Source organism: Sparus aurata, chromosome 21 (assembly GCF_900880675.1).
Source record: "Sparus aurata chromosome 21, fSpaAur1.1, whole genome shotgun sequence".
NCBI lineage: Eukaryota > Metazoa > Chordata > Actinopteri > Spariformes > Sparidae > Sparus > Sparus aurata.
Window position 1 is genome coordinate 25,953,701 of NC_044207.1, and position 24,443 is coordinate 25,978,143.

At 44.8% G+C, this 24,443-nt stretch overlaps 1 protein-coding gene across 2 annotated transcripts; it reads left to right on the forward strand.

Annotated features, from left to right (window-relative positions):
* Positions 1 to 7,305: 7,305 nt before the first annotated feature.
* On the forward strand, positions 7,306 to 24,178 carry cbarpa (CACN subunit beta associated regulatory protein a). Of its 2 annotated transcripts, none has more exons than XM_030402761.1 (11): positions 7,306 to 7,435; positions 7,646 to 7,857; positions 11,611 to 11,682; positions 17,161 to 17,306; positions 17,490 to 17,551; positions 17,662 to 17,824; positions 17,905 to 18,085; positions 18,168 to 18,311; positions 19,328 to 19,526; positions 19,610 to 19,814; positions 19,898 to 24,178. In XM_030402761.1, exons 3-11 carry the CDS (start codon positions 11,635 to 11,637, stop codon positions 21,762 to 21,764), a joined length of 3,015 nt encoding a protein of 1,004 aa, XP_030258621.1. In that variant the 5' UTR covers positions 7,306 to 7,435; positions 7,646 to 7,857; positions 11,611 to 11,634; the 3' UTR covers positions 21,765 to 24,178. The 2 variants fall into 2 exon arrangements, with proteins under 2 accessions (XP_030258621.1, XP_030258620.1); XM_030402760.1 differs by having other exon boundaries at positions 7,646 to 7,825.
* The last annotated feature ends 265 nt before the right edge of the window (positions 24,179 to 24,443 follow it).

The window sequence follows — 24,443 nt, forward strand, 5'->3', positions numbered from 1 at the left end:
CAGAACCGGATATATCTTCATTTTTCAAACGCGGTGTATATAGTACCCACAATGCAGTTTAGCCGCTGAGTGACATCACTGGAGGCAGTTTATCAGATTAAACGCAGCTCCCTCTTGAGACACAAAAGGCTTTATAGGACTCTTTTCAAATGTGCAGTAGCACTTCCCACGACCTGTAAACTCACTTTGATGTGCAAAATAGGTGCAGTTGCCCTTTTCAGTGTGAAACTACAAGTTTCCACTGCAAAAACTTAAAATCTGACAACATATATTTGTCTATTTCTAGTCGAAAATATCTCATTAAACCTAATATTTTAGATAATATAGTGAAGTAAATGTGACTTGATCTTAGACAGTCACTTGGTTCCATTGACAGTTTTTTACTCATTAAAAGCAGGAAACATCTTGTATTCACGTTTTTTCACATCATTTTTGAAGGGAACTTTTCTCAGCACGATGAGAAAACCAGCATAAGCAGACCTTTATTCTCAATTTCATCTTAAATAAATAATACTTTTCCCTCCGTTAAGGTCTAAAGATAGACGTAAGACCATATGTGGTGCAGATTTTAAAGCCCCTTAGAGACAATTATGTGATTTTGTGCTGCGTAAACAAAACGGAATTGACTTTTAATCACAAACTGTGCAGTTTACAAAGCACGATATAAAACTACGATTCGATATAAAAATGTAAGATCCAGCGTGTTCTGCAGTCCTGCAAATGTTTGGTGCAAAGAACAGCTTGCGGATTTTCTCGGAGCCAAGTCAAGCTCAAAATCACAACTTGGAATACGAAATGTGCTTTAAAAAGAAGAGCAAATTCAGTATGTTTGGAGAGGCTTTAAAGAGCACTCTCAGTCATTTTCTGTGGTCGCTGAAAAAGCTCTCCCAGCATGCACCAGGCTGAAGGGAAACACCCTGACCAGTCCATCACACGCACATCTGTGGATGCTGCTGCGTGGGAGGAGGGGTTCACAGGCAGCCACTTCTCTTTGTGCTCTGCGGTGCTTTTCATCCCCGGCTGTTTAGTATTCGTGTCCCACCTCTGCTGGTCCTCCACGCAGCGGGCTCTCGGGCTGCACCTGTCACATGATGCACGGCGGAGAAGCTTGGAGTAAAGTGACGTAGGAAGCCGGGGAGGGCAGAGAAATGCAGCTAATGTGTGTCTCCTAACGGTGGCTAAATATAACTACACCCACCCCCCCCCCACCTTTTATCCCAGTCTGCGTCACTCCACTCCCGTATCGCCTACCTCCCTCTCCTTCCTCACCCCACCCCCACACTCACTCCTCTGCACTCCACTCTCCTAAAAGCAGACATGTTTGTCTCATTGTGTCTGAAAACCGGTGCAGAAAAACAGCAATCCGCGCATCTTCGCCGTGTTTTTGTTCCTTTTCCCTCTGCATGGCTGTTTCAACATTGTCCCCTCAGTTTGTTTCTGTCATGCTTTACAGATTCAGGCTCTCGAAATATGAGCGATATCCTTTAGATTGCTATCACAGCAATCAGAATGTCAACAGGAATCCCTCACTGAACTCTGCCTCTCTCCTTTTTAGGTTACTTGGTGAACTCGATGTCCTTGTCAGATTTTGATGGGGATCCTCCCCCGCTCTCCCCCCCCCCCCACGCAGCTCCCCAACATTTCCATGGCAGCGCTTCACTCCCAACGTCTCACCGAGACGAGGGGAGAGAGGGAGAGGTGGCTGCTTTGCATTCTTCGGGCATCGCTGAGAACAATTCCACAGGATGTCCTGCTCTCCAGAGCATGGACAGACGCAGCTCTGACGTCAGCCATCCAGGAACACACACACACACAGCGCTCACCCTCTCCTCCACATTCCTCCTAACCCTTACACAGCCTCTCTTGGCATCATTTCCCAGATGTTTCAATCCTCTGGCATGTTGCACCTTAGAGTCACTGGAATTCCAGTGATAAAAAACATTTGTTTTCGAGGAAACCATGCTGAAGATTTCAGCAGAAAATCATCGAATGTCCGGACTTGCAGAAACACAAACGGAGGGGAGCGTGTGTGACCCTTCACTGATCTCACATGCATTCGTTCATTCTCCTAAGTGGGATGAAAAGCCTGGAAAAAGCACGGCAGTTCCCGAAATACTTCTTATTTATTGTCGACTGTTTATTTTTATTGGGACAAGTTGCACCACGGCCGCATACCACAGCATTTTTAACCTCGTGCCTCGTCCTCGTCTGGCCTTCGCAAATACACAAAAACGCATCAGGAAGATACATAGGAAGCAACACAAGCACCAGATGGTTGATGACTACATGATCGATCCCTCTTCAAAAGCTGATTCAACTTGATCTCATGTCTTAATTCCCCAAATAGAGAAAGATGTCCGTCCAAAGGAGGGTTTACAACAGGACGCCGTACAGTTCCTCATACTCGCCTCGGGCTACTCAGCCAGAGATCCTGACAGGTTCCAGGGTACGACTACATCACTGAGCACCTCATGAGATGAATGATTTTAATCACAAGAAGCGTAGGTATGTTGCTCGATATCATACATTATTAAGTCAGACTGTAATCCTCTTCTTTTGTGCTTCTGTTTTAGCATTTACCCTTTTCAACCATGCAGTCAGCTGTGGCCTCTGTTCAGCAAACATCACAGTTTCACTTTAAATGCCAAAAGATGATGAAGTGCACACAAGTATTTTTCAGCATAAAGTCTCGAATGAGTTGAAAGTTAAGTTTGCTTTTGCAGCCTCGCTCACCAGTTCAATATGTTCCACAGATTAGGTGGGCAGTCGTGTTCATCCAAACATTCTTCATCCTAATCAAACCTGCGGATGAAGACTCGGCGCCTACATTTACCACAAAGCATCTTGACAACCAACCTATATCAAGGATTCAGGTTTTTTGCCAGGAGCGGCTCATGTGGCCTTGACCCACCTCGAGCAGAGATGAAGAGCGGGCTGCCGAGGTCCACAGAGCCGAACACCGTCGTCACCTGAGGTATCAATCAGGTATCGCAGCTGCTCCCTCCCTCACATATTCAGTAGTTCCTCCCAAAAACCTGTTAACAGACTTTAATGTGTAAAATTGCTGCTGCCTTTGTTGGGACCCACAGATGAAGTTGTGGATTTCAAAATGGACCCTGAACTGAACACACTCTGCTGGAAAAACCAGCATAGACCAGCAACAAAACACAACATATGCTGGTCTTGCTGGTGACCAGCATATGTTGTGTTTTGGTGCTGGTTTTGGTGCTGGTCTATGCCGGTTTCTCCAGCAGGGCAGTTTCCCAGAATTCCCCCAGTCTTAACACCTTGGTGCAATTTCAGCTTTGAGTGACTACTGGTCACAAGTCAACCCCCCACTGACCAGATAGTCAAAACTCCAGCTGCTTCCTTTGTTCTCCCTCGTCTCCACCTCCCTTCCCCCCCTCAGGGCTGCCTGCCCCCAAGTTCTCTACTCCTGGATTCTTCTGGGCCCAACAGTTGCTGAGAGTTTGCTCGCTGCCATTTCCAGCAGGCCCGCAGAACTTCTCCTCACAGCAGCCACCGGAGTTCCTGCTAGTATTCCAGCTTGGTTAGCGCCAGCAGCTGAAACGCAAAGCTCACCAGCTAGCTACACAATCCAAGGAACACGACCCAGTGGAAACGAAAATTGGAAAAGAGATCTCCAAAAGTGAAGCTGTGGCTGATTTCTCCTGTTTCTCAATTGTTTCTCCTGAGAAACAGGTGCTGAAAATCTCAACTTGGGCTCCCTGTAAGTTTCAAAGGAGATCTCATCGAGCTCTCAATGAAGTTTCAGAATGTCTCCCCAGTGCTGGAAAGGAGCAAGGTTTAAGCGGTAAAGTCTCAAGTCTCACCTATTGCTCCTAAGGAATTTTAGGAGAAAAAAATGAGAAATGTTTGAGACCAAAAAAGAAAAAAAAAACAACAAGACTGAAATGAGAACTCTCACTGAGCTCCTTTACGGCTCCATAGCCATAAAGGAGCAAGCTTTGAGCAGTCAAATTTTCCTCTGGGGAAGCAAGTTAGCACCGAGCGGCTGTCCTTGCAAAGTGAAGGGCTTGATGTTGAACTGGGCCTAGATAGCACATAGCGTAGCATCGCATAGCATAGCACGGCTAAGCACGGGACTTCTAACGTTTGTTGTGTGTTCAATCTATGTGTTTGTTCACTGTTTGGGTGTCGTTGAATGTGTTAGTTGACTTATGCTTCACACAGACTCAGGGTCTCCGCACGCAACTTACCATCTTCTCTAACTTGGCATCACGTGACACCCCCACACACACACACACACACACACACACACTCACACCCACATGTGATATCAGTGAGCACATGACGTGAGCCATTTTGTTTGTAGTCTTCCTTTGTCCTTGCCGTGCCGCATGGTACTTTGAACCCTAGCCACCATTTCGCTTTTGTTCTTCCACACACACACACACACACACACACACAATTAGTAGTTTGTGTGTCTCCCAAACTCTTCTCTGTCCAGGCCTCTAAAATCCTTCAACCATTACAGCTGTTATATGGTAATTTTGGTTGTAGTTAAGTTAATTATTAATCAGAGTTACAAACTGCTGCTCACACATTCACTAGTGGACCACACATACACATGTTGCAGACAAACTTTAAAGGATAAGTTCAGCCAAAAACAAATATTCTATAATCTTTCAGGAACTCTGAACACGCTGGATGAGCTATTTTGCTGTGAAGCTCCAGGAAAGTTTTGTGGACTACAAACCTTCACCCAACTCTCAGTCATCATGGGGTTCAGTATGATAAGAGAATTTCCTTTTTAGGTGAACTTATCCTTTAAACTGCTCACGCTAGAAATGGTTTGACAAAAGACAGACACTCAGTTTTACTAAAGAACGTCTGAAAACATCTCGAAAGACGGAAATGTCTCTATTTTTGCAACAATCCCAGTCAGAAACCTACACTTCTCCATGTGTAGATGGTCAAACCCGTAATAAACATCCATGATAAATGCATTCATATAATTACATGTACGGGTCAGAGAATACTGTATGTCTTCAATGGAAACATTTCTTTTTCTCCTCATAAAATGTATAAACATCCTTGAAAACCATACGCTGTGTTTACGTTTCAGATGTTTGAAGAGGCCTCTCAGGCTTTTTCGCTCGTCGAGTAAATTAGAAGCGAGAGGAAGAAAGAGACGGACGAGCTTAAAATACCACACGAACGTACCGGAATGTAAGATACATAACGTGAGAGGAGACGAGAGGCCGCAAACGTTTACACATGCGGTCACATTCCTGAATCAACAGCATCTCCTTTGCGCCAATCTCAAAAATGTGGCATCTCATCCATCCAGAGGACCTAAGTGTGATGGTTAACTACATGTGAGTCGTTTAACAGACTCAAACTGCTCACATGTAAATGTGTTTCTGTCACTCAACCAGCAGTTACAGTTTTTTTTTGCAGAAGTTGTGCAAAAGCATAAAACGAGTTCTTCAGAAGTCTTACTCACGCCGGCTTTCTGTTATCAGACAGCCGCAGATTAAACCTCCCGCCTCTTTGCTGCTGACACATTTTCCCATTTGTGCTGCTCTTTCATTTCCACATCACAGGAGAACTTCCAGAGGGGACGACTGCAAGACGCACATTTGGATTAGAGAGCAAATAGTGTAGGAAATGTTTGGTGTTGGTGAGTGACAGGAAAAATGTAAATATGTGACGAACAGAACTTGAAAGATTATCCGTCTGATGTAAGAGAGCGCTGCAGCTTCACTGATTTTAAATGTTATACGTAATCAGGGCTAAAATCAAGCCAGTCCAGCTCCATCACACATAAACCAGACATCAATCTTGTGAAATCTGGCTGTTGTTGTTGATGTTGCTGTACAGCGAATATGTTTTTATACTGTAGTGTTCAGTTTCTCTCTGTCTCCTGCCTGCAAGGAAAAGATGTCAAGCTGCAGGAAAACTAAATATGATTCAACAACAGCAACTTGTCTTTTGGCAGCATGGATCACATTTCCAAATTTTGATTTGAAGGTTAAAGAACCAAAGACAAAAATGAAGACTAAATAACTCTTTGTTTTTTTTTTTTCTTTATAAAGGTGGTAACATCAAAATAAAAGCACGACACCATGGAGTGAACGTTGATGTTACACATGAAACTGTAGTGAGAGACAGAGACAGGTTTGCTCACATCACTGCAGGACTGAACCTGTTATTTAAAGGTGCAGTATGAAGTTTTGGTGGAGAAATTTTTTATCAGAATACAAAGATCTTTTTTTTGTATGCCTGAACAAGCAAAATAAACAAATCTGTTGGTTTTCAGGACTGGTAAAGTGAATAAACAAACTAAAGGACAAAACAGTCTCATACTATTTTGCTTTGTTTACATGTGGCGGACCCTGCCACCTTCCTAGCTTCATACAGTGTCCTCTAAAACAGCTTGTTTATTCACTTGTGGAGAGGATACATTTTTCTGAGTTTATACTATAACCTCATTGATACTGTAGATTTAAAAATTCTTAGTTTCAACGTATTTTCCAGAACTACATGTTGCCTTTTTAAAGCTGCCATTTGCTTTGTTAGCTCAGTTAGCCGGTGCAGCTAGCAGTCCAGAGTGGGATACATACATTTTTGACATTTCATGTATAAAGCTTAATGCAAAAAAACAAACAAACTCCAGCTTCACTTAATAACAACAATGTTTTGGTGTTTAGACCCTCATCAGGTTACCTCTCATATAGCCTACTGCAGCTTTAAAATCCAGCATCCTGCCACGACTTCCATAATTTGGACTTCTTCTATTGAATGAAAGTTAAATTAAACTATGCTTTATTTAGTTGGGGGTCCACTGAGACTCTTTAGGAGCCTCTGGAGATCTGAACTTCCATCTTTAGTACGTCAGCCTGAAAATAAAGGTGCAACACTGCCACCACGTGGAGAAACCTGAGACTACAAAAACGTCCACAGCACCCATCCGTCTCCATCCGTCTCCATCTTTCTCCCTCTCTGTCTCCCTCTGTCTCCCCCTGTGTCTCCCTCCCTGTCTCCCTCTCTGTCTCCCTGTGTCTCCCCCTGTGTCTCCCTCTGTCTCCCTCTCTGTCTCCCATCAGGAAACAGCAGCAGACTCAAACGCAGCCGGTGTGAAACATTAAAACATTCATTAAAAAGTCTCTCAGGACACAAAGAATAAAAAAAAAAAAAAAAAAAAAAAACAGGCGACCAATGAGTCGTGCTGCCAGCTGCTGCCATTCATGAATGAGGCCGGGTCCTCTCCTCCATCTCACATCATCACCACCATCACCATCACCATCATCAGCGCCGGTCACGTGGTGCGTCGGGAGCGGGCGGGGGGGCGTGTCTAATCGCGTGTGGTTTCATTCATAACTACAGTCTTTATTTGAAGCCCAAATTAAAGTATGCAGACGGGGCAGGCTGCCTGTGGACCGCCGCTGCACACGGACTCTACAGCCGGGTGAGTGCGCTCTCCTGCCCGGCTCGCACCGGGACTCGCTCTCGCTGTAACGTGCTACTATTTCATTATGTAAAATGAGGGACAGCTGACACGGCACGGCTCGGCTCGGCTCCGGGGATAATCTTCGCTTCTGATTTAGTGTCCGGCACATGACGGCTGTCTCCCTCTCTCTCCTCCTCACTGTGACTAATCGTGATTTATTCCCCGCAGGCTGAGAGCTGACGACGCGGGGATGCGGGACAGCCCCGATCGGCGGGTTTTCGGAGGAGAGAGGAAGACGATGCTGCTGCCGCTGCTGGTGCTGATGCTGAGGATGCTGCTGCCGCTGAGCGCCGCCGGCTGCAGCGGGTCGCTGTAGGGGAGCTGCTCCAAACACCGCCTGTATAGACCGTAAGACACAGATCAGCACCATCCAGCCAGGGGTGATGTGCAGCTACCCCCGTCCTCCTCCACCTCCACCTCCACCTCTCACCATGCACTCACTGATGGGGCTTATAGGGGAACAAACACCACCTGGATCATTGAGAGTCTGACTGATGGAATGAACTAGAACCTGTCTGTCTGTCTGTCTGTCTGTCTGTCTGATGTATAGCCTGTGGTTATAGGAGAGATGATGGGAGGATGTGTCATGTCATTACAACACACACACACACACGCACGCACACACACACACACACGCACACTTCGTATTTCGCTGCGCCTCCACCAGTCGGGGTCAGTGTTCTCAGCTTTATTTTGGGTTATTTGTCCACAGTGTTTACTGACAAATGAGATGTTGTGAAGCTGGAAGTCAAGCTGTCATTAGCCTGATTAATATTAAACACAACATGTAGCTTTAGGGGCTGCTGTAAGGCCATTTATGATGATTAGATGATCAATTATAACACTAGATAAATGTTACTGTGAATTAATTATAGTTATGAATTGTGTAAATGTGATTGAATAATATGAATATATATTTTTTAAAAAGATTTCGGTCATTTATTCTTCAAGTCAACGCTGCGATGATGAAATCTGTGAACTTTTATAATAACCATAATTTAAATAATTCGGCTGGTTAATGAGAATTTACTTAATAGTTCATTTTTTAGTGTTAACAAACAATAAAATGCTTTATAAACCCTTTTTTTAAGCAATTGCAAGGGTTTATAAACATCAGATGAAACTTTACAATAAACAGTTTTATAAAACATTTGTTTGTTAACAGTGAAATAATGTCCAGTTTATTAAAGGTGCATTATGTAGTTTTGGGGGAAGACATTCAAACTCAGACAATGAAACAAATATATTTATTTGTTGAGCATCTTTCCATTAAGTTAAAAAAACAAAAGGTCCACAGAGCGCTGCATGAAGGTAGACAGGTGGCAGGGTCCGCCATATATAAACATATTAAAACAGCATGACATCGTGTTGTTCTGTGAGTGCAGTTTTACAGGATTAAAGCGTATTTACCAAAACTGCGTATCGCTCCTTTAATAATGGTTATTGTTATAAATGTTAGCTAAGAAATGTAACAAACAAAGCGTACAATCCATAATGGGACTCTCAAAGTTAGAATAATGATGAAAAACTAGTAATAAATTAGTTAAAATCTCCTTAAAATCCACATTTCTCCTTTTATTTCCCTGCATGTCGTTTTAAGGGTGGAGAAAAATCCTCTCACTCCACACTGATCGCACAGAGAACATACCTCACGTAACGTATAGAGCTGTAAGATGTTGACGTGATTAATATATCGATGACTCTGTGTTGTCATGGCTGCAGCGTTTCATCCAAATGAAAACACACCAGGTGTCGTGTGAATGAGTCACGCTCCATCCATTTGGGACTGTCATGGGGTTTAAACACCGTCGCTGAGTTTTGCCACGCTTGACCCATCAGAGACTGACGTAGTTCACGTATGACGGTGCATATTTCAGGACTGGCCGTGTGAAAGTTTGGTTTAACTGCAGCCACACGGACGTAATGGATGAGTGGATTTATCTGACTGACAGGACTGATCTTCATTATCCGTCCAGATATGATAGAAAGTCCACAATCAGGGGAAGTGACGGCTGAGTGAACGTGTTACCTGTCGACCAGGTGTGACTCTGACAGTTAACTGGTTAGATAAATGAGTACAAATGCTCTCCTGCTTTGAAAGCTTTTAAACGTACGTCTTCATTAAGCGTGGGCTGAGTGGTTTTATAAGCTGTAATGAAAAAGAAGAGCGCAAGACTGCCAGTGAGGACACGTTTAAGACCTTGAACGGTATAAAGCAGAACGACCGCTTCATTCAACTCTTCTGCAAAAGGAGGCTTTAAACCATTCTGACTATTGTTCAGTCAGCCAGAGGGACGACAGATGTTTCCGGCACATCTTCCCGGAGGGAGGCAGAAAATCAGACTCGACTTGTAAACGGCTGAAACTGACGGAAATCTGCCTTTTTCTTTCAGCTAACAGTTAAAATCTCTGTGTTTATTGTGCAGAAACATGTGATAAATAGTTTGAAACACTCTTCGATGTGAGTGTGAGCAGCAACGAAGGGAAAATAGAGACTTGAGGAACAACGATTAACCCAAAAATGTCCTTATATCTACAAATAGCTACATTTTAGAGGTTTTAATCATTTGGTACGTTTATATACTGTTTAGAAGAACACTCCTCTGTGTGTGTGTGTGTGTGTGTGTCTGTGTGTGTGTGTGTGTGTGTGTGTGTGTGTGTCTCTTTTGTCTGTGTGCTCGCGCTGTGTTCGGAGCTCTTCTGTCCTCGTCAGAGTTACCTTGAGCCGTTGGTACGTGCGAGATATTACATAAAAATATGACTCTCACATGGCGAGGGGGTGTGCGGCAGAGATTCGCAGTATGTGTAAGGAATGCGATAATGGATTGACGTTACACAAGCTGCAGTCTGTGTAAATAATTACATCCCGTCAGCTCTTTTTTCCTGCCGTCCTCTCGCCACACTCGTCCTCCTGTCTCGCGGAGGCTCGTTAAAGTCGAGGGACTGACGGGAGAGTTTGTTGTCAGGGATTCTTGCTCGTTGAGAGGAGACGTGTTCGGACACATTAGAGTCTAACGCACACAGCCACGCAGTTGTGTCTCCTCAGTGGGTTAAAGGGGCATTACACCGATTGTATACAGGTGGATCAGGTTACTCGCCAGGCGGAGAAGAACAAGTTGTGTAATGTTTCCATGTTGCTCGCTGATGTGATGTGATCAGGGTTATCTTTACTTTGGATCGATGATGTCAAACTTCAAACTGGGACTGTGGAGTTTGAGAGATGTGGCTGCGACCAATGATTAGTTTTATCGTTTATCAGTCTGTGAGTAGTTGTTTGTGAGAAAACAGGGAAAAGTGTTGATCACTGTCTCCCAAAGGCCATAATTACTTCTTGTAGTGCAGTTTGTATATATCATGATGTATAGATGAGGCGTGATGACCCACAGAACAACATATCCAATCATTCAGTTATTAGGAGTCAGCAAGGGATAAGTCTGGTTATGTTCTATCGTCAAACCCCGTGAAAAGACCAGAACCAACAATACGCTAATCCATCTCTCAATTCTTTTCCGGCCTGCGGCTCATTCATTCGTTACTAACAACCTAAATCTCTAAAAAAAAAATAACAACAGAACAGGCTTACTCGTATCCTGAGACCACCAGCACTGCGGATTCAAACAAAATGCTGCTCAAACAGGAGGAATAGTGTTTTTTTTGTTGTTGGGGACTAATTACAGCGGTGGATGAATACACATTTTTAACACCAGTGAGCATTTACAGCAGCGGGATGCCGTGTATTGGACCCGGTTACAGTAAACTGCACTCACCCACGTTCATCGTGATGAAGAGACACGTCTCCAGGTGCAACAGTGTGACTCATTGATTGGTTTTTAATTAGGTTTTAAACAATGGAGGTCCTTGTTTGCAGGATTGGAGTAAATGCTGCAGTATACTTTCTGCAAACCACAGATATCTTGCAACTTTCTTCAGATTAAATCTCTTTATTTTATGTTGTGACAACCTTTGGAATTTGCCTCCCCTGGCTCCCCTCCACACGGCCCAATATGAAATTCTGGTCATAAACATGTGATGTGATCTTGGTATGTTTTGTGAAAATGTCAGCACGTCGCCTGATCGTACCACTGTTCTCTCGGCTCTGTCTGACCCGCTCTCTCTCTCTCCGTCCTCTGCAGGGTTCACTCACGCTGACCTGGACCATGAGCAATGATTTGCCTGTTCTTACAAGTCTGACTGAGAACTCCACTGTGAGTATCCTCCTCCACCCCTCCTGCACTCCCGTCCATCCACACACACACTCCCCACATTTCACATCAGCCAGTGTGTCCGTCGTCTAGTGAGCGACGACCCCCCCCTTTTTCCAATACTTCACACTGGACCTCTGCCAAAAATACACAGTGAGTTAACACCAAGTCTTTTATCCCGGTGGTGGCGGACAGCCTGATCTGTGTCCAAAGAGGATTTAACTCGAAAACAGGACTGAGTGTGCTGCTGCTGAAGGCTTTGTGTGCCATGTAGCCCCCCAGAGGCCTGGAGAGGGGAGAGGGGGGTTATCTGAGCCAGCGGTGGTGATTATCGGACAGTTAAAGCTGTCTGTGTGGAGCGAGAATTGACAGTTGTTTGCTCGACAGTGTGTGTGTTAGAAACATGGCCCGAAGACTGGCGAGAGGCCTCGCCGGCTCCGGCTGATTGATTGTGTTGTTCTCCCTGTTTGGCTGAGCTTGTAAAAACAGCAGATTTCATTAAGCTACAGATGCTCTGACAAAGCGTGTGTGTTTCTGTGCTGCACACACACACACACACACACACACACACAATAGTGAGTGTATCAAGGTGTGTGCTTTGCTATTGTTCCTGTGATGGATGTGTTATTCTATCTCAGACATGCATTCAGACAGCGTCAAACATATGATTCTGCGTCTCCCTGAAAGCAGCTAGAACACCAGAATTTTAAACTTGGGGTTGAATATAAAGGCAGAAAAGGGCATTTTTAATTTCCTGGTTTTATAAGTGGAAATTCATAAGAGCTTCTTCCGTCCAGCAGCGTGCCGGAGTGAGTTTGTGATTGAAGTGGACGCAGATTGATTTACGCTCACACGGAGTACCTTAACCGTTCTTTTTTACAGCGGAAGCCGAGTCATCAAAAAAAAAAAATAAAAAATCAGCTGTTTTTGCTCTTTTTCACACGCATTTACAAACACTTTCACACACACACCCCCTCTGTTCTTCACACCTCCATTTGTCCATGAGCAGAACAACATTTTTGCGACTATTTTCACAATCCATTGACCCTCAAAGACGTAGAACAATGGTTAGGGCACCTCGCGCTCCTGTATTTAGGCTGTGTTGTTTTTCACACCCCAGTCTGGCGGTAAGCATCGCGTGCCGTACTTCATTGATTCAGTAAACCTTCAGATTAAATCTGGGCTCAGTTTTACATGTGAGAATGGCCGAATTTACACGAATAATTGCTGTGAACTCAAAGAGCAGCTCACTTTGGTTTTTGCATTTACAAAGATGCACATGGATGCTTTAGACTCATTTTCTACATCTTTAGTACGGAGGATCAGGTCCTGACAATAACCTCAAAATCCTGACTTTAAACACAAAATCCTGACTTCAAACACAAAACACTGACATTAAACTCAGAAATACTCAATTTAAACTCAGAATCCTGACTTTAAACACAAAATACTGACTTTAAACTCAAAATACTGACTTCAAACACAAAACACTGACATTAAACTCAGAAATATTGACATTAAACTCAGAAATACTAAATTTAAAACTCAAAATCTTGACTTTAAACACAAAACACTGACATTGAACTCAGAAATACTAAATTTAAACTCAAAATCTTGACTTTAAACACAAAACACTGACATTAAACTCAGAAATACTAAATTTAAACTCAAAATCTTGACTTTAAACACAAAATACTGACTTCAAACACAAAATACTGACATTAAACTCAGAAATACTAAATTTAATCTCAAAATCTTGACTTTAAACACAAAATACTGACATTAAACTCAGAAATACTGACTTTAAACTCAAAATCCTGACTTTAAACTCAAAATCCTGACTTTAAGCACAAAATACTGACATTGAACTCAGAAATACTAAATTTAAACTCAAAATCCTGACTTCAAACACAAAACACTGACATTAAACTCAGAAATATTGACATTAAACTCAGAAATACTAAATTTAAACTCAAAATCTTGACTTTAAACACAAAACACTGACATTGAACTCAGAAATACTAAATTTAAACTCAAAATCTTGACTTTAAACACAAAATCCTGACTTTAAGCACAAAATACTGACTTTAAACTCAAAATCTTGACTTCAAACACACAACACTGACATTAAACTCAGAAATACTCAATTTAATCTCAAAATCTTGACTTTAAACACAAAATACTGACATTAAACTCAGAAATACTGACTTTAAACTCAAAATCCTGACTTTAAACTCAAAATCCTGACTTTAAACACAAAACACTGACATTGAACTCAGAAATATTGACATTAAACTCAAAATCTTGACTTTAAACACAAAACACTGACGTTGAACTCAGGAATACTAAATTTAACTCAAAATCTTGACTTCAAACACAAAACACTGACATTAAACTCAGAAATATTGACATTAAACTCAGAAATACAAAATTTAAACTCAAAATCTTGACTTTAAACACAAAACACTGACATTGAACTCAGAAATACTAAATTTAAACTCAAAATCTTGACTTTAAACACAAAATCCTGACTTTAAGCACAAAATACTGACTTTAAACTCAAAATCCTGACTTCAAACACAAAATACTGACATTAAACTCAGAAATACTAAATTTAATCTCAAAATCCTGACTTTAAGCACAAAATACTGACTTTAAACTCAGACATACTAAATTTAAACTCAAAATCTTGACTTTAAACACAAAATACTGACTTTAAACTCAGAAATCCTGACTTTAAACTCAAAATCCTGAATTTAAACTCAGAATAAAGAGGGAGAAAAAAGTGCCACACCAAAGCAAGTTACACACATATATGACAGTATTATCTTTGGAATTTATAAGTGACAAACAGGTGTAATCCTATATTTCATCGACTGACCGTGTAGACGTGTCCAAAACAGTTCAGAAAGTAAATAGAACGGTTGTCAAATAATTACAAATGGGATCGAAGCAAGACTGAGTTTTTTCAGAGAAACATATTATCCATTGAACGTGAACAACAAAAGCAGCTCGGCTACAACCATTGTGCCAGAGACTACGTGGGTTTCTCTGAACAGTCGCTGCTGCAGAACACGCAGATGTAATCTCGTTCACTATCTGGAGCCACTGAATGTCCGAACAAGACATGTGATATCACTGTAAAGCGGAGAAACTCCTTTAACTGCTAACTGTCTTTAAAGCGTATGGGTTGGATAAGATGTCCAGATCCTTGAAGGTTAATCGCTTCAGTCATTTTTCAACCTGAGAGTCAAACATCCTCTGATCGTTGCCTCTCCAGTTGTGAGGATTTACTGCTTTTTCTTTGTTATATCCCTTTAAACTGAATACTTTGAGGTTCTGGACTGATCGTCACATGAAACAAGAGATTTCAAGACATCAAATTATAAGTTTATTCACTATTTTCTGACATGAGAGGAAAATGATTGGTGGAGAGAGCAACAGGCAGATAAATCGATGATGAAAACGATCCAGTCAGCGGCGGGGTTTGAGTTTTTCTGCTGCTGTTAAGGTCATCGTTGTCTAAAGGTCGGTCTGCTCTCAGCGAGGAGCTCCTCCGCTCCTTCAGAGCCGCGCACGATGACATCCTTTAACATTACCGTATATTACATAAGGCTAAATGCTGCGACAGATGAATGTTCCATTTGTGCTGGTGCAAAGGACCCAATTATTTTCACGCTCTCTTTTGATAAAACTGACATCGGAAGAGGAGCCAGGAAAAAAAGTCTGGTGTGGGGATTGCTCATGTGCGTCTGCATCCTCCTCCTCCTCCTCCTCATCCTCCTCCTCCGATTTCCATTTTTAGCCTGCAGAGGCCTCATTTCCCCCTCATTGAGAGGAGCTGGGAAATTGAATTAAGGGTCTCGCTGACGTTTCGATTAGCATCCCCAAGCTCACTCAGCCAAGACTGAGAGTATTAATCAGAGAGAGTAGAAGAGGGCAGTTTTGCTGTCGACTCCGTCTGTGTGCGGAAGCAGGCAGGATGTATATGAGTGTGTGTGTGTGTGTGTGTGTGTGTGTGTGTGTGTGTGTGTGTGTGGATAAGAATCACTGTGAGAAAGCAGGGACTTAAGGAAGTTGTCCAGCGTTAATTCGACTCCTTATTAAATATATTCCCGCCTATCTGACAGAGTAATGCGACAGAGAGATTCCTCATCGCTGTGAAGCTCAAAAGGGAGAAGAATCAATTACTGTCCCGGCAGGACTAATGCAGCCCCCACTCACAACGACAAAACATGACAACACAGACATGCAAGCTTCGGCCTTGCTGCTGTTAAAGGATGAGTTACGGGCTCCAACAATGCCATCGGAATATCAGCTATAGGAGCTCAGATTGATGTCGTGCAAATAACTCAGGATCAGAGTTCAGCTGGTGTTGTTTCTGAAGGCTGGTATTTATAGTGACTTTTATATTTTGTCAGCATGGGAATGCTCCTATTTTTGTGTTTGTGTGCAGATGTGGTTTTTCTGCTTGGCAGGGTGGAAAAGGGAGGTTTAGGGTCACTGCACAGGGCATTTTTGGCTTAGTAGTCAGGCACCAGGGGGACAGCCCCGGTCGCTGCTGGATAAAAAAGGACAAATGACTTTCTGTCATTCGGTAAAACCCTCCCCGCTTTGTACATACATGGTTCAGTATGTGGCAGATAAACTGAACTCCAGTCACACTTAAAACATTTTTTATATCCTTATATTGATAGTTATGGTGGGCCTGAGGGTCCAAACACAACATTTGAGAAAACACAGCAATATTTCAGGCCACAGAAAACATTATGACAACACTTCTTGTGTGTGATTGGCCGGAGTCGCTGGTGACGGTCCAGTGTTAGTGTTGGTCGCCAGAGATCCTAATGCTCATGTTGCTTTGCTAAAACAACATTATGCTATTATACATTAGCTAAAGCAAGTCACAATGGGTAACATACATGATATTATTACAAGTCATGTGTTGGCAGGGATTTAAAGGTGTAGCTGGTAGAGGTGGAGCAGTGGCGGTTCTAGACCAGTTTTAATAGGGGGGCCAGGTTGGGACCGGCTTTTTTGTGAGGGGGCACATACAACCCGGGAAAAAAAGACAAATCCCTCATTCAAACAAGGGATAAATGGGACTTCAAACAATGTTTACAATTTCAAAGTTTTGATTGGGTAGTAAACTGCTGAGACTCTTTATTTCTCGCCTTTCCCTTCAGTACAAAATCAGTGCAAGAAATCTGTCAATGTATTATTGATGCAGACTCCCTATCGGGGGGGCCACAGGGGGGTCCAGACTTACGGGGGAACTGGGTCCTGTTGCCCCCCTAGAACCGCCCCTGAGGTGAAACAAACTTTAACTGCTGTAGATTAGATGTAAAACAAAACAAAAAATGTCGTAAGTCATAACTGTAGCTGTCAAATGAGTCAGAAGTACATCACAGTATTTCCCTGGCACAGTACTTGAGTGGATGTACCGGTGCTGGTGTCCTGACCTCTTCTCTCCTCCACCAGGATGTGCCTGTGTCTGCGGGCCAGGTGGAGAACTATGTGCTGCTGCTGGTGCTGCTGAGTGTTTTTGCCGGGGGGACGCTGGTGCTGCTCTCCCTGCTGCTACTCTTCTGTCACCGCTGCTGCATGGGTGGGCGACGCTACTCCAGGTAGGTGACACACTGCTGTGTGTGGGGTTCAAGCAGGCCCGGTTTGGGTCCGGTTGAGTGAGGTGTGAGTCAAAGCTGTGTCGAATATGAAATTGAAAGCTGTGGTGTGACAAGTTTTCTTTTTTTTTTTTTTTTTGCTTCTGTGAAAAGAGCACAAAAAGTAAAACTCATTCCTCCCCTCAGAGCCAGCGATGACCTTGAGAAGACAAACACCACCTATGCTGAGGATTCTCAGCCCACCCAAGGTGAGAACCGCGTTTTCATCGAGTCAGTGTATCCAACTATTCTGGTCCGCGGTCGTCACCAACTCCATTATTTCACTCCCTCGGCTTGTCCTTGGCTCTTTGTCACTCAGAGATCACCATTCATCTGGATGAATCAGACGCTCTCTCAGCGGCAAGCTGTCACGATGGAGAGTCAGAACGCTTCGTCTCGACCGGGTCCACCGGCCGCAGAGTCTCCTTCAATGAATCTGCACTTTACGAACAGGAGAAGACGACTCAGGACAAAGCACGCAGGTAACGATCTAAATGAGCGGATTTTTCATTAATATCCAGATGAGCTGTCGATGATGATGATGATACGTCCACTCTCTCAGGTACACTCTGACTGAGGGAGACTTCCACCACCTGAAAAAGGCCCGGCTCACCCACCTCCACCTGCCTCCGGCCCCGTGTGACCTGAAGATCCTCACCATCATGGAGTGCGACTCGACAGAGAGCAGCACCATCAACATCAGTGAGACTGCAGCTCCCAAACTGCCTCTCACCATCTACCAGGTGACTGGACACACCTGCCGAATGTCTCACTGAATCACGTTTGCTCTCTCGTCTCTAACCTGCGTTTGATTTCCCTCTGCAGCCCGCTGAGAGAAGAGTCCCCGAGTGGATGGGACAGAGCCTCAGTGGAGGTCTGCCAGGAGACCCGCACCACTCCACCATCCTGGACCAGAGCCCCAGACAGACGCCGGCAGCCATGAAGCCACAGCACACACGCTCGCAGACAGTGAGTTTCACCTTTTATCTCCACTTTGTGAGTTTTACGATGATCGTTACCAGTGGCGGTTCTAGACCAGTTTTAATAGGGGGGCCAGGTGGGGGCCGGCTTTTTTGTTAGGGGGCACACACAACCTGGAAAAAAGGACAAATCCCTCATTCAGACAAAGCAGTGTTTACAATTTCAGCAATTTTGATTGGGTAGTAAATTGCTGAGACACTTTATTTCTGCCTTTCCCTTCAGAACAAAATCATTGCAAGAAATCTGTCATTGTATTATTAATGCAGACTCCCTGTCAGGGGGGCCACAGGGGGGTCCAGACTTAGAGTTATGGGGGCACTGGCCCCTGTTGGCCCCCCCCCCCTAGAACCGCCCCTGATCGTTACAGACTACAGGTCAATACGTGTTGTTACCTTTAACCCCCCGATGTTCCCTTTGGCCTCAGATGTGCTGCAAATGCTAACGCGCTAATTCAACTTTTCACACACACGTTTGAAATGTCAGCATGTTAGCCTGCTGCTATGCAGCGTTAGCCCGGCTGCAGAGTCTTTTTCATCACCTCCTCAGCGTGGCATGAGAAGCTCTGTGTTTTCATTAACTTTTATTTTTGGATCAGGCTCTTGGGAATGGCTGTGAGAAAAGTTTTAAATCGTGGCTGACGTATTTATTATGTTTATAGCTCAAGGTATAAACATTTTTGTTCACATGAAAAGAACACATTACCTTTCAAATGAAGTTTTGCAGTAAAAGTATTGGGTGATAAGCCAAGATTCCCCCTGTTTGGTCAGATGGACGCCTCAGTGCAGGTTGATCCACTTGTATCACACATAAACAGAGCTGTGAAAAGCATCTGCCACCGGCTCAGACCTGCTGACGCGCTGGAACATCAGTCATCGCTGCCGATGAGTGACAATATGACAAACTGCTGTCCCCTGAGGGATTCGCCTCTGCCCGTCACGATTCAACCCCTCCCTAATGTCCCATCATCTCCCTCCACCCTCCTCTTCTTCCATCTCTTCTGTCAGATGGAGGCTGTCGGGGACAGGGGAGAGGCTGAAAGTGAAAGCGGGTCGAGAGGACAGTTAACTCAAGCTCCCGGCCAGACTTCAGTTCTACATTTCTTCTCTAAACTGCGGCGCCACGCCAGTCTGGAGGGGGCGGGGCCTTACTTCAGGAGGTGGAAGTTCGACAGCAGTCACCGGGCTGCCAGCCTGGACGCAAAAGGTTTGAATCGATTTGTAACTGCATTTGTGAACTGCAAGTGAAATGGTGAGACTCGTCAAGTTGACAGCTGTGTTTTCGAGCAGGGTCCCCGAAGAGAAGGCCCTTCCAGAGACAGAGGGCAGCGAGTGAAACCACCGATCACACCGAAGACGAATCCTCTCCTCTCCGAGATGAGGCCGTCGAATCGTTCCCACACACTCCCATCCAGACCAGTGGCCTCCAGTCGCTCTCTGCAGAGTCCCTGTCTCACAGCGCCACCACACCCACCTGCTCGGTCTTCCTCAGCAGGTATGTCCCTTCACACAATCCCATGATTTGCACCATGAAATTCCCAGAATTACTGTTTAACCGAGTGTTCTCCGTCTGTGCAGGCAAAAACTGGAGGCCATGGTGGAGGTAGGTGGTGGCAGCAGCGCCAGGAGAGACGATCTCCGCTCTCCAACAAATGTCTGTCGCGCCCAGAGCCAAGAGGAGGCCACCGTCAATGGAACAGGAGTAGAAAGAGAAACAAAGTTCTGTGCGGTTACGAGAACAGAGGGGACAGAAGTCGAGCAACCGTCGGTAGAAGACGACGATTTGTTTGGGGAACAACAAGAAGCTGCCATACAGGAAAGGTTCGACGACATGTTGAGGAAAACTAAAGACACAAAGATGGACCTCGTGGCATCAGATGTGAGGACAAAGAGCGAGGCTGAGGTAGACGACGGAGATGAGGTGGTGTTGGGAGCGGAGGCCAGAGGAAGGGCCGACTCAGGCTCGTCTCTGACCTTCATGATTCGCCAGGAGAGCTCGGAGGCTCCTCCCTCCCTGTACAGAGACATCTGGAGCCTGCGAGCCTCTCTTGAGCAGTACGCTTCCTCGGACCAGAGCAGCACAGATCGGGAGTCCGTCCGCAGCGATGCCGACAGCGTCTCGTCCCTCGGTGGTGCAGGAGCTCGCTCTGGCCTGGAGAGCTGCTTGTCCCAAGACCTGGATGATGAGCCTGACGGAGAAGTGGAGGGAGAGGTGTCGGAGAGAGGAATCAGAGGGGCGTCAGGTGGGGACGGTGAGATGGGAAGTGGAGCTGGAGGAGAGATCGAGGCTGGGAACCGTAAACTCCTCCAGATGGACAGCGGCTACGCCTCGATTGAAGCACCGTCCAAGGCCCCCGAGGAAATGAGGCTTTTCGGGACTCCCGGAGCTCCTCGAAGTAAGACGGCGTCTGAGAGGAGGCTGTTCTTCACCAGCTCCGGGAGGAAAGGTTCGGTGTGCGAGAGCATCGAGGCCAAGCTGTTCCAGGAGGAGCTGGAGGATGAGATGACGGACAGCACAGAGACGGAGGAGAAACTAAAGGCGAAATCTAAAGCTGGCAGCCAGTCCATTACCCTTCAAGAACCATATCAACTTCTGAAAGGCCTTCATCCTCAGAAACCTCCGGAGTCACAATCGCAACCGATGTCTCCGCTGATCAAGCCGATCGCACCGCCCTCTAGTCCTCACCCACCCCGCCTCCGCCGCCGCGACTACAGCATCGACGAGAAGACGGATGCTCTTTTCAACGAGTTCCTCCGTCATGACCCGCGCTTCGACCAGCAGGATTCTCCGCTGCGCGCCAGGCACAGATCCAGAGTTCACCTCCGGAAACAGTGGCAGAGACACAAGCAATACAGCGACCCGGGGTCAGGCGCCGGGGGTAGGTACTCCCCGTCTCTGGAGAGGCAGAGGTTCACTCCTCTGCGGAGAGGCGACAGCGCCGGCTATCCTCTGGACACCAGGTATCACAGCACGCTATCACGCATTGCGAGTGCTGCAGATGAAGAAGCCAGCGAGGTCGCGGCTTGCGAGGAGGCAGCCAGGGAGAGCACAGAGAACAAAGACCCGGCGAGTGAAAGAGCTGCGGGGGACGCGACGGGAAGCACAGCCAGCACAACCTCCGAAGGCACCGGCACAACGAAAAGCCGCACAGAGTCGACGGGCGAGGACGACGACTCGGCGAAAAAGGACACAGAAAGCACAACGAGCCCGACTTTGACCACTGTGACCACACAGAGAAACCACATGGATCCGAGGGTCGACAACAGGAACAACAACAGCAGTCAAGCGATTTTATCAGAGAGCAGCCTGACGGACAAGCTGGCCGTGTCGGTGGAGGAGCGGCTCTACAGCGGACTGCGCAGCTCAGAGAAGCTCGGCCAGGGAGGAAGTGAGCGAGTGCTTACCGTGTCTCACGCGGCCTCGCCTGGCTTCAGTCCCACATAACCTGTAACGTGTCACTCATCAGCTTCATTTCAGATCCCTTGTCTATAGGCGACGGACTCGGACGAAGCAGTCTATAGCACTTCAAACCATCACCGCGTGTTAGGAACTTGGTCCCTTACATTTTGGACAACTGATGCATCAAAACATGTAATCTATGAGGACTGAAGCACCTTCTCGACGACCAGTCTCTTCCAGCGTCTCCATCCAGACCTTAATTTCCACTGTGACACCATGTGACATGTGATGCCCCTTTTTATTGGTAACTGTTCCTCAAAATCCGAAAAAAAAAAAAAAAATGCATTCTTTACATAGCTTTGAAAATATAGACCCCATCTTCAGAAGAAAAAAAAGAAAAACAAAGTATTTTCAGACTTAACTGTGAATTTTCAGCATGCTACTGTATGTCCAGACAACGTGTGTGTGAATACTGTACAGTTTTAACTTTGAAAACAAAAAGCACTTTGATGGGAAGAGAGATGATGATGGAGTTTGTCGCCCATTTTCCCTCATTTGAAAAAAAACCCACATCCTCCTCAAGTGTCCTTCTTGTTCACCATGACGGTAAATGTCTCCATGGGAGCTTCGATCGGAAGCTGACCGTGTAAAAAAACAAACAAAAAAAAAAACAAATCACAATCGTTCTTCAGTGCTTGCCTCCCTCTTTCATTAACAGCCTACCATATCAGCAGATCTGGAGGATTACGCACAGTATATCGTATAAAAAAACAAAAACACAAAACAGATGGGATACTCAGACTATACAGCCGACACAGCAGTTGAAAAACCATGCATCGAGGATTTTTTATACTCATATGTCATCTATTTTTATAGGATTTTTGTTAGTCATCGTTCCAGTTATTCATCATGATTAAAAGGAGGTGGTATCCAGGAGCTTCCGCGGGCTCCGGGTGTAGTGTTGTATCACTGCTGGGACTCTGTTGAGGGTGAGACTGACAGATGATACTTAAATTGACTGACACAGGAGCCTCTCAGGCTTTTAGACAGATGGTCCAGTGACAAGAGAGTTGAGGCTGTGAAAGCGGGAGCTTTAGCTCGATAGCGGCGGCACCGTGGGCTCCGAAAATCCAAGCAGAGTAGGATGTTGTTATTCTGTATTACTGAAGAAAAGATCTGTATTTTTCTTACTGTCAGCAAATGCAGTGAAAAGACAAAAACACTTAATTAATCCCACTGAAAATGCCACATGTAGTATCATCTTTATCTTTGATCACCATCGTTGTCCAATGGTCAGTAGAGCGCATACCTCTGCCAAGGCCAAAATGTCCCCTTTTAATTCCATCAAGCCTAATATAAAACATCTTAAAAAGATAACCCCTCTATTAAAAACATATTTAAATCCAGATTTTTTAACTCGCTCACAGATGACAGCCATTTTAACATGCCTGATTTTTATTAAATCAAGACCCATGCATTATTCCCCGAGGCACCTCACAACGTTAAAGAAGGTGAGAAAAATAATCCTGCATCTGTCCCTTTATCCAGACCCACACTAAATGTGAATGTGGTCCATTCTGGGGGACGAGACCCGTCCTCCATCCAAGTTTTGTGAAAATGCGTTCAGTAGTTTTTGTGAAGTTCTGCTGACAAACCAACCAAAGAGATCCACAAAGGGACATGGGTGAAAACAGAACCTCCTTGGCAGAGGTAGATGTGTTTCTTTATGGCTACAAACACGGCAACACACATTTTATTTAATCTAATCTCTCATATATTGTTTCTAAAAGGAAATGTTTTAAACTATAGGTGAAAATAGAGCCCCAAGATATACACTGTTTCCTCTTGTTGGAGTATGTTTGATAACCCAGACAGTGCCGAGATGTTTTATCTAGAATAAAAGTGAACACAAAAAAATCATGACGCCTTTCTACATGATTAAATAAACATTGTGAGATAAACACCTCGCTGGTTTTGAATTCATGAGATCTCTTGACATAAACAAAATATAGAATATTACCAGCCTTACCCTCGAAGTATCATTCTACATATATCCTGTCCTGACATGTTAAATTCTAGTGATCCCAGGGGCCAAACGGCTCTTTTCCCCGCTCGGTAATGCGTCATTCATCCTACATTCATGTCAATAAGAGAATTGCTGCATGTTATAACGTGTGATGACGACTATCACCTGGGAAACTGCGATGGTAGGTACAGCTTGTTCCTTTTCCTTTCACATGGTCTTGAGTTTGAGCTGCAGTACACGTGTGTATCTTATGAAACTCATATCTTTGTCATCCACGGTGAGCCATCTGTTTGATTGTAAAACGAGTAGTGCAGAAAATCCAAACGTCTTGCAGCCTTGACAAAGGCGAGACCTTGCGGGACCAACTGAGGCACATATTCATTTTGGACTGAACATTTTTCTGAATAAAAAAAAGAAAAAAAAGAAGGAAAAACAAACTTGCACCCGTACGCATGATTTTATAATGTGATTCATGTCTGGTGATGTGTTGCGTGATACCGTCAGAATGGAGAAGCAAACATACACACTAATCATACCGCTGAAATATTCCTCCTAATGTGAACCATCTCTTCATCCGCACCACATTTCTCCTCGTGTCTTGTTGAGTGGAGCCTTTGTGTCGACCTTGCTGACGTGATAAGCGCTGCTCCCTCCCTCCCTCCCTCCGAGTTGTGACTCACCTGCTCTCTGATCTATTC

Coding starts and splice junctions, on each gene's coding strand:
- cbarpa (XM_030402761.1), top strand. CDS start 11,635: ATGAGCAATGATTTGCCTGTTCTTACAAGTCTGACTGAGAACTCCACT. Junction 17,825..17,904: donor ACTCAGGACAAAGCACGCAG/GTAACGATCTAA, acceptor CCACTCTCTCAG/GTACACTCTGACTGAGGGAG. Junction 19,815..19,897: donor TGCTCGGTCTTCCTCAGCAG/GTATGTCCCTTC, acceptor CCGTCTGTGCAG/GCAAAAACTGGAGGCCATGG.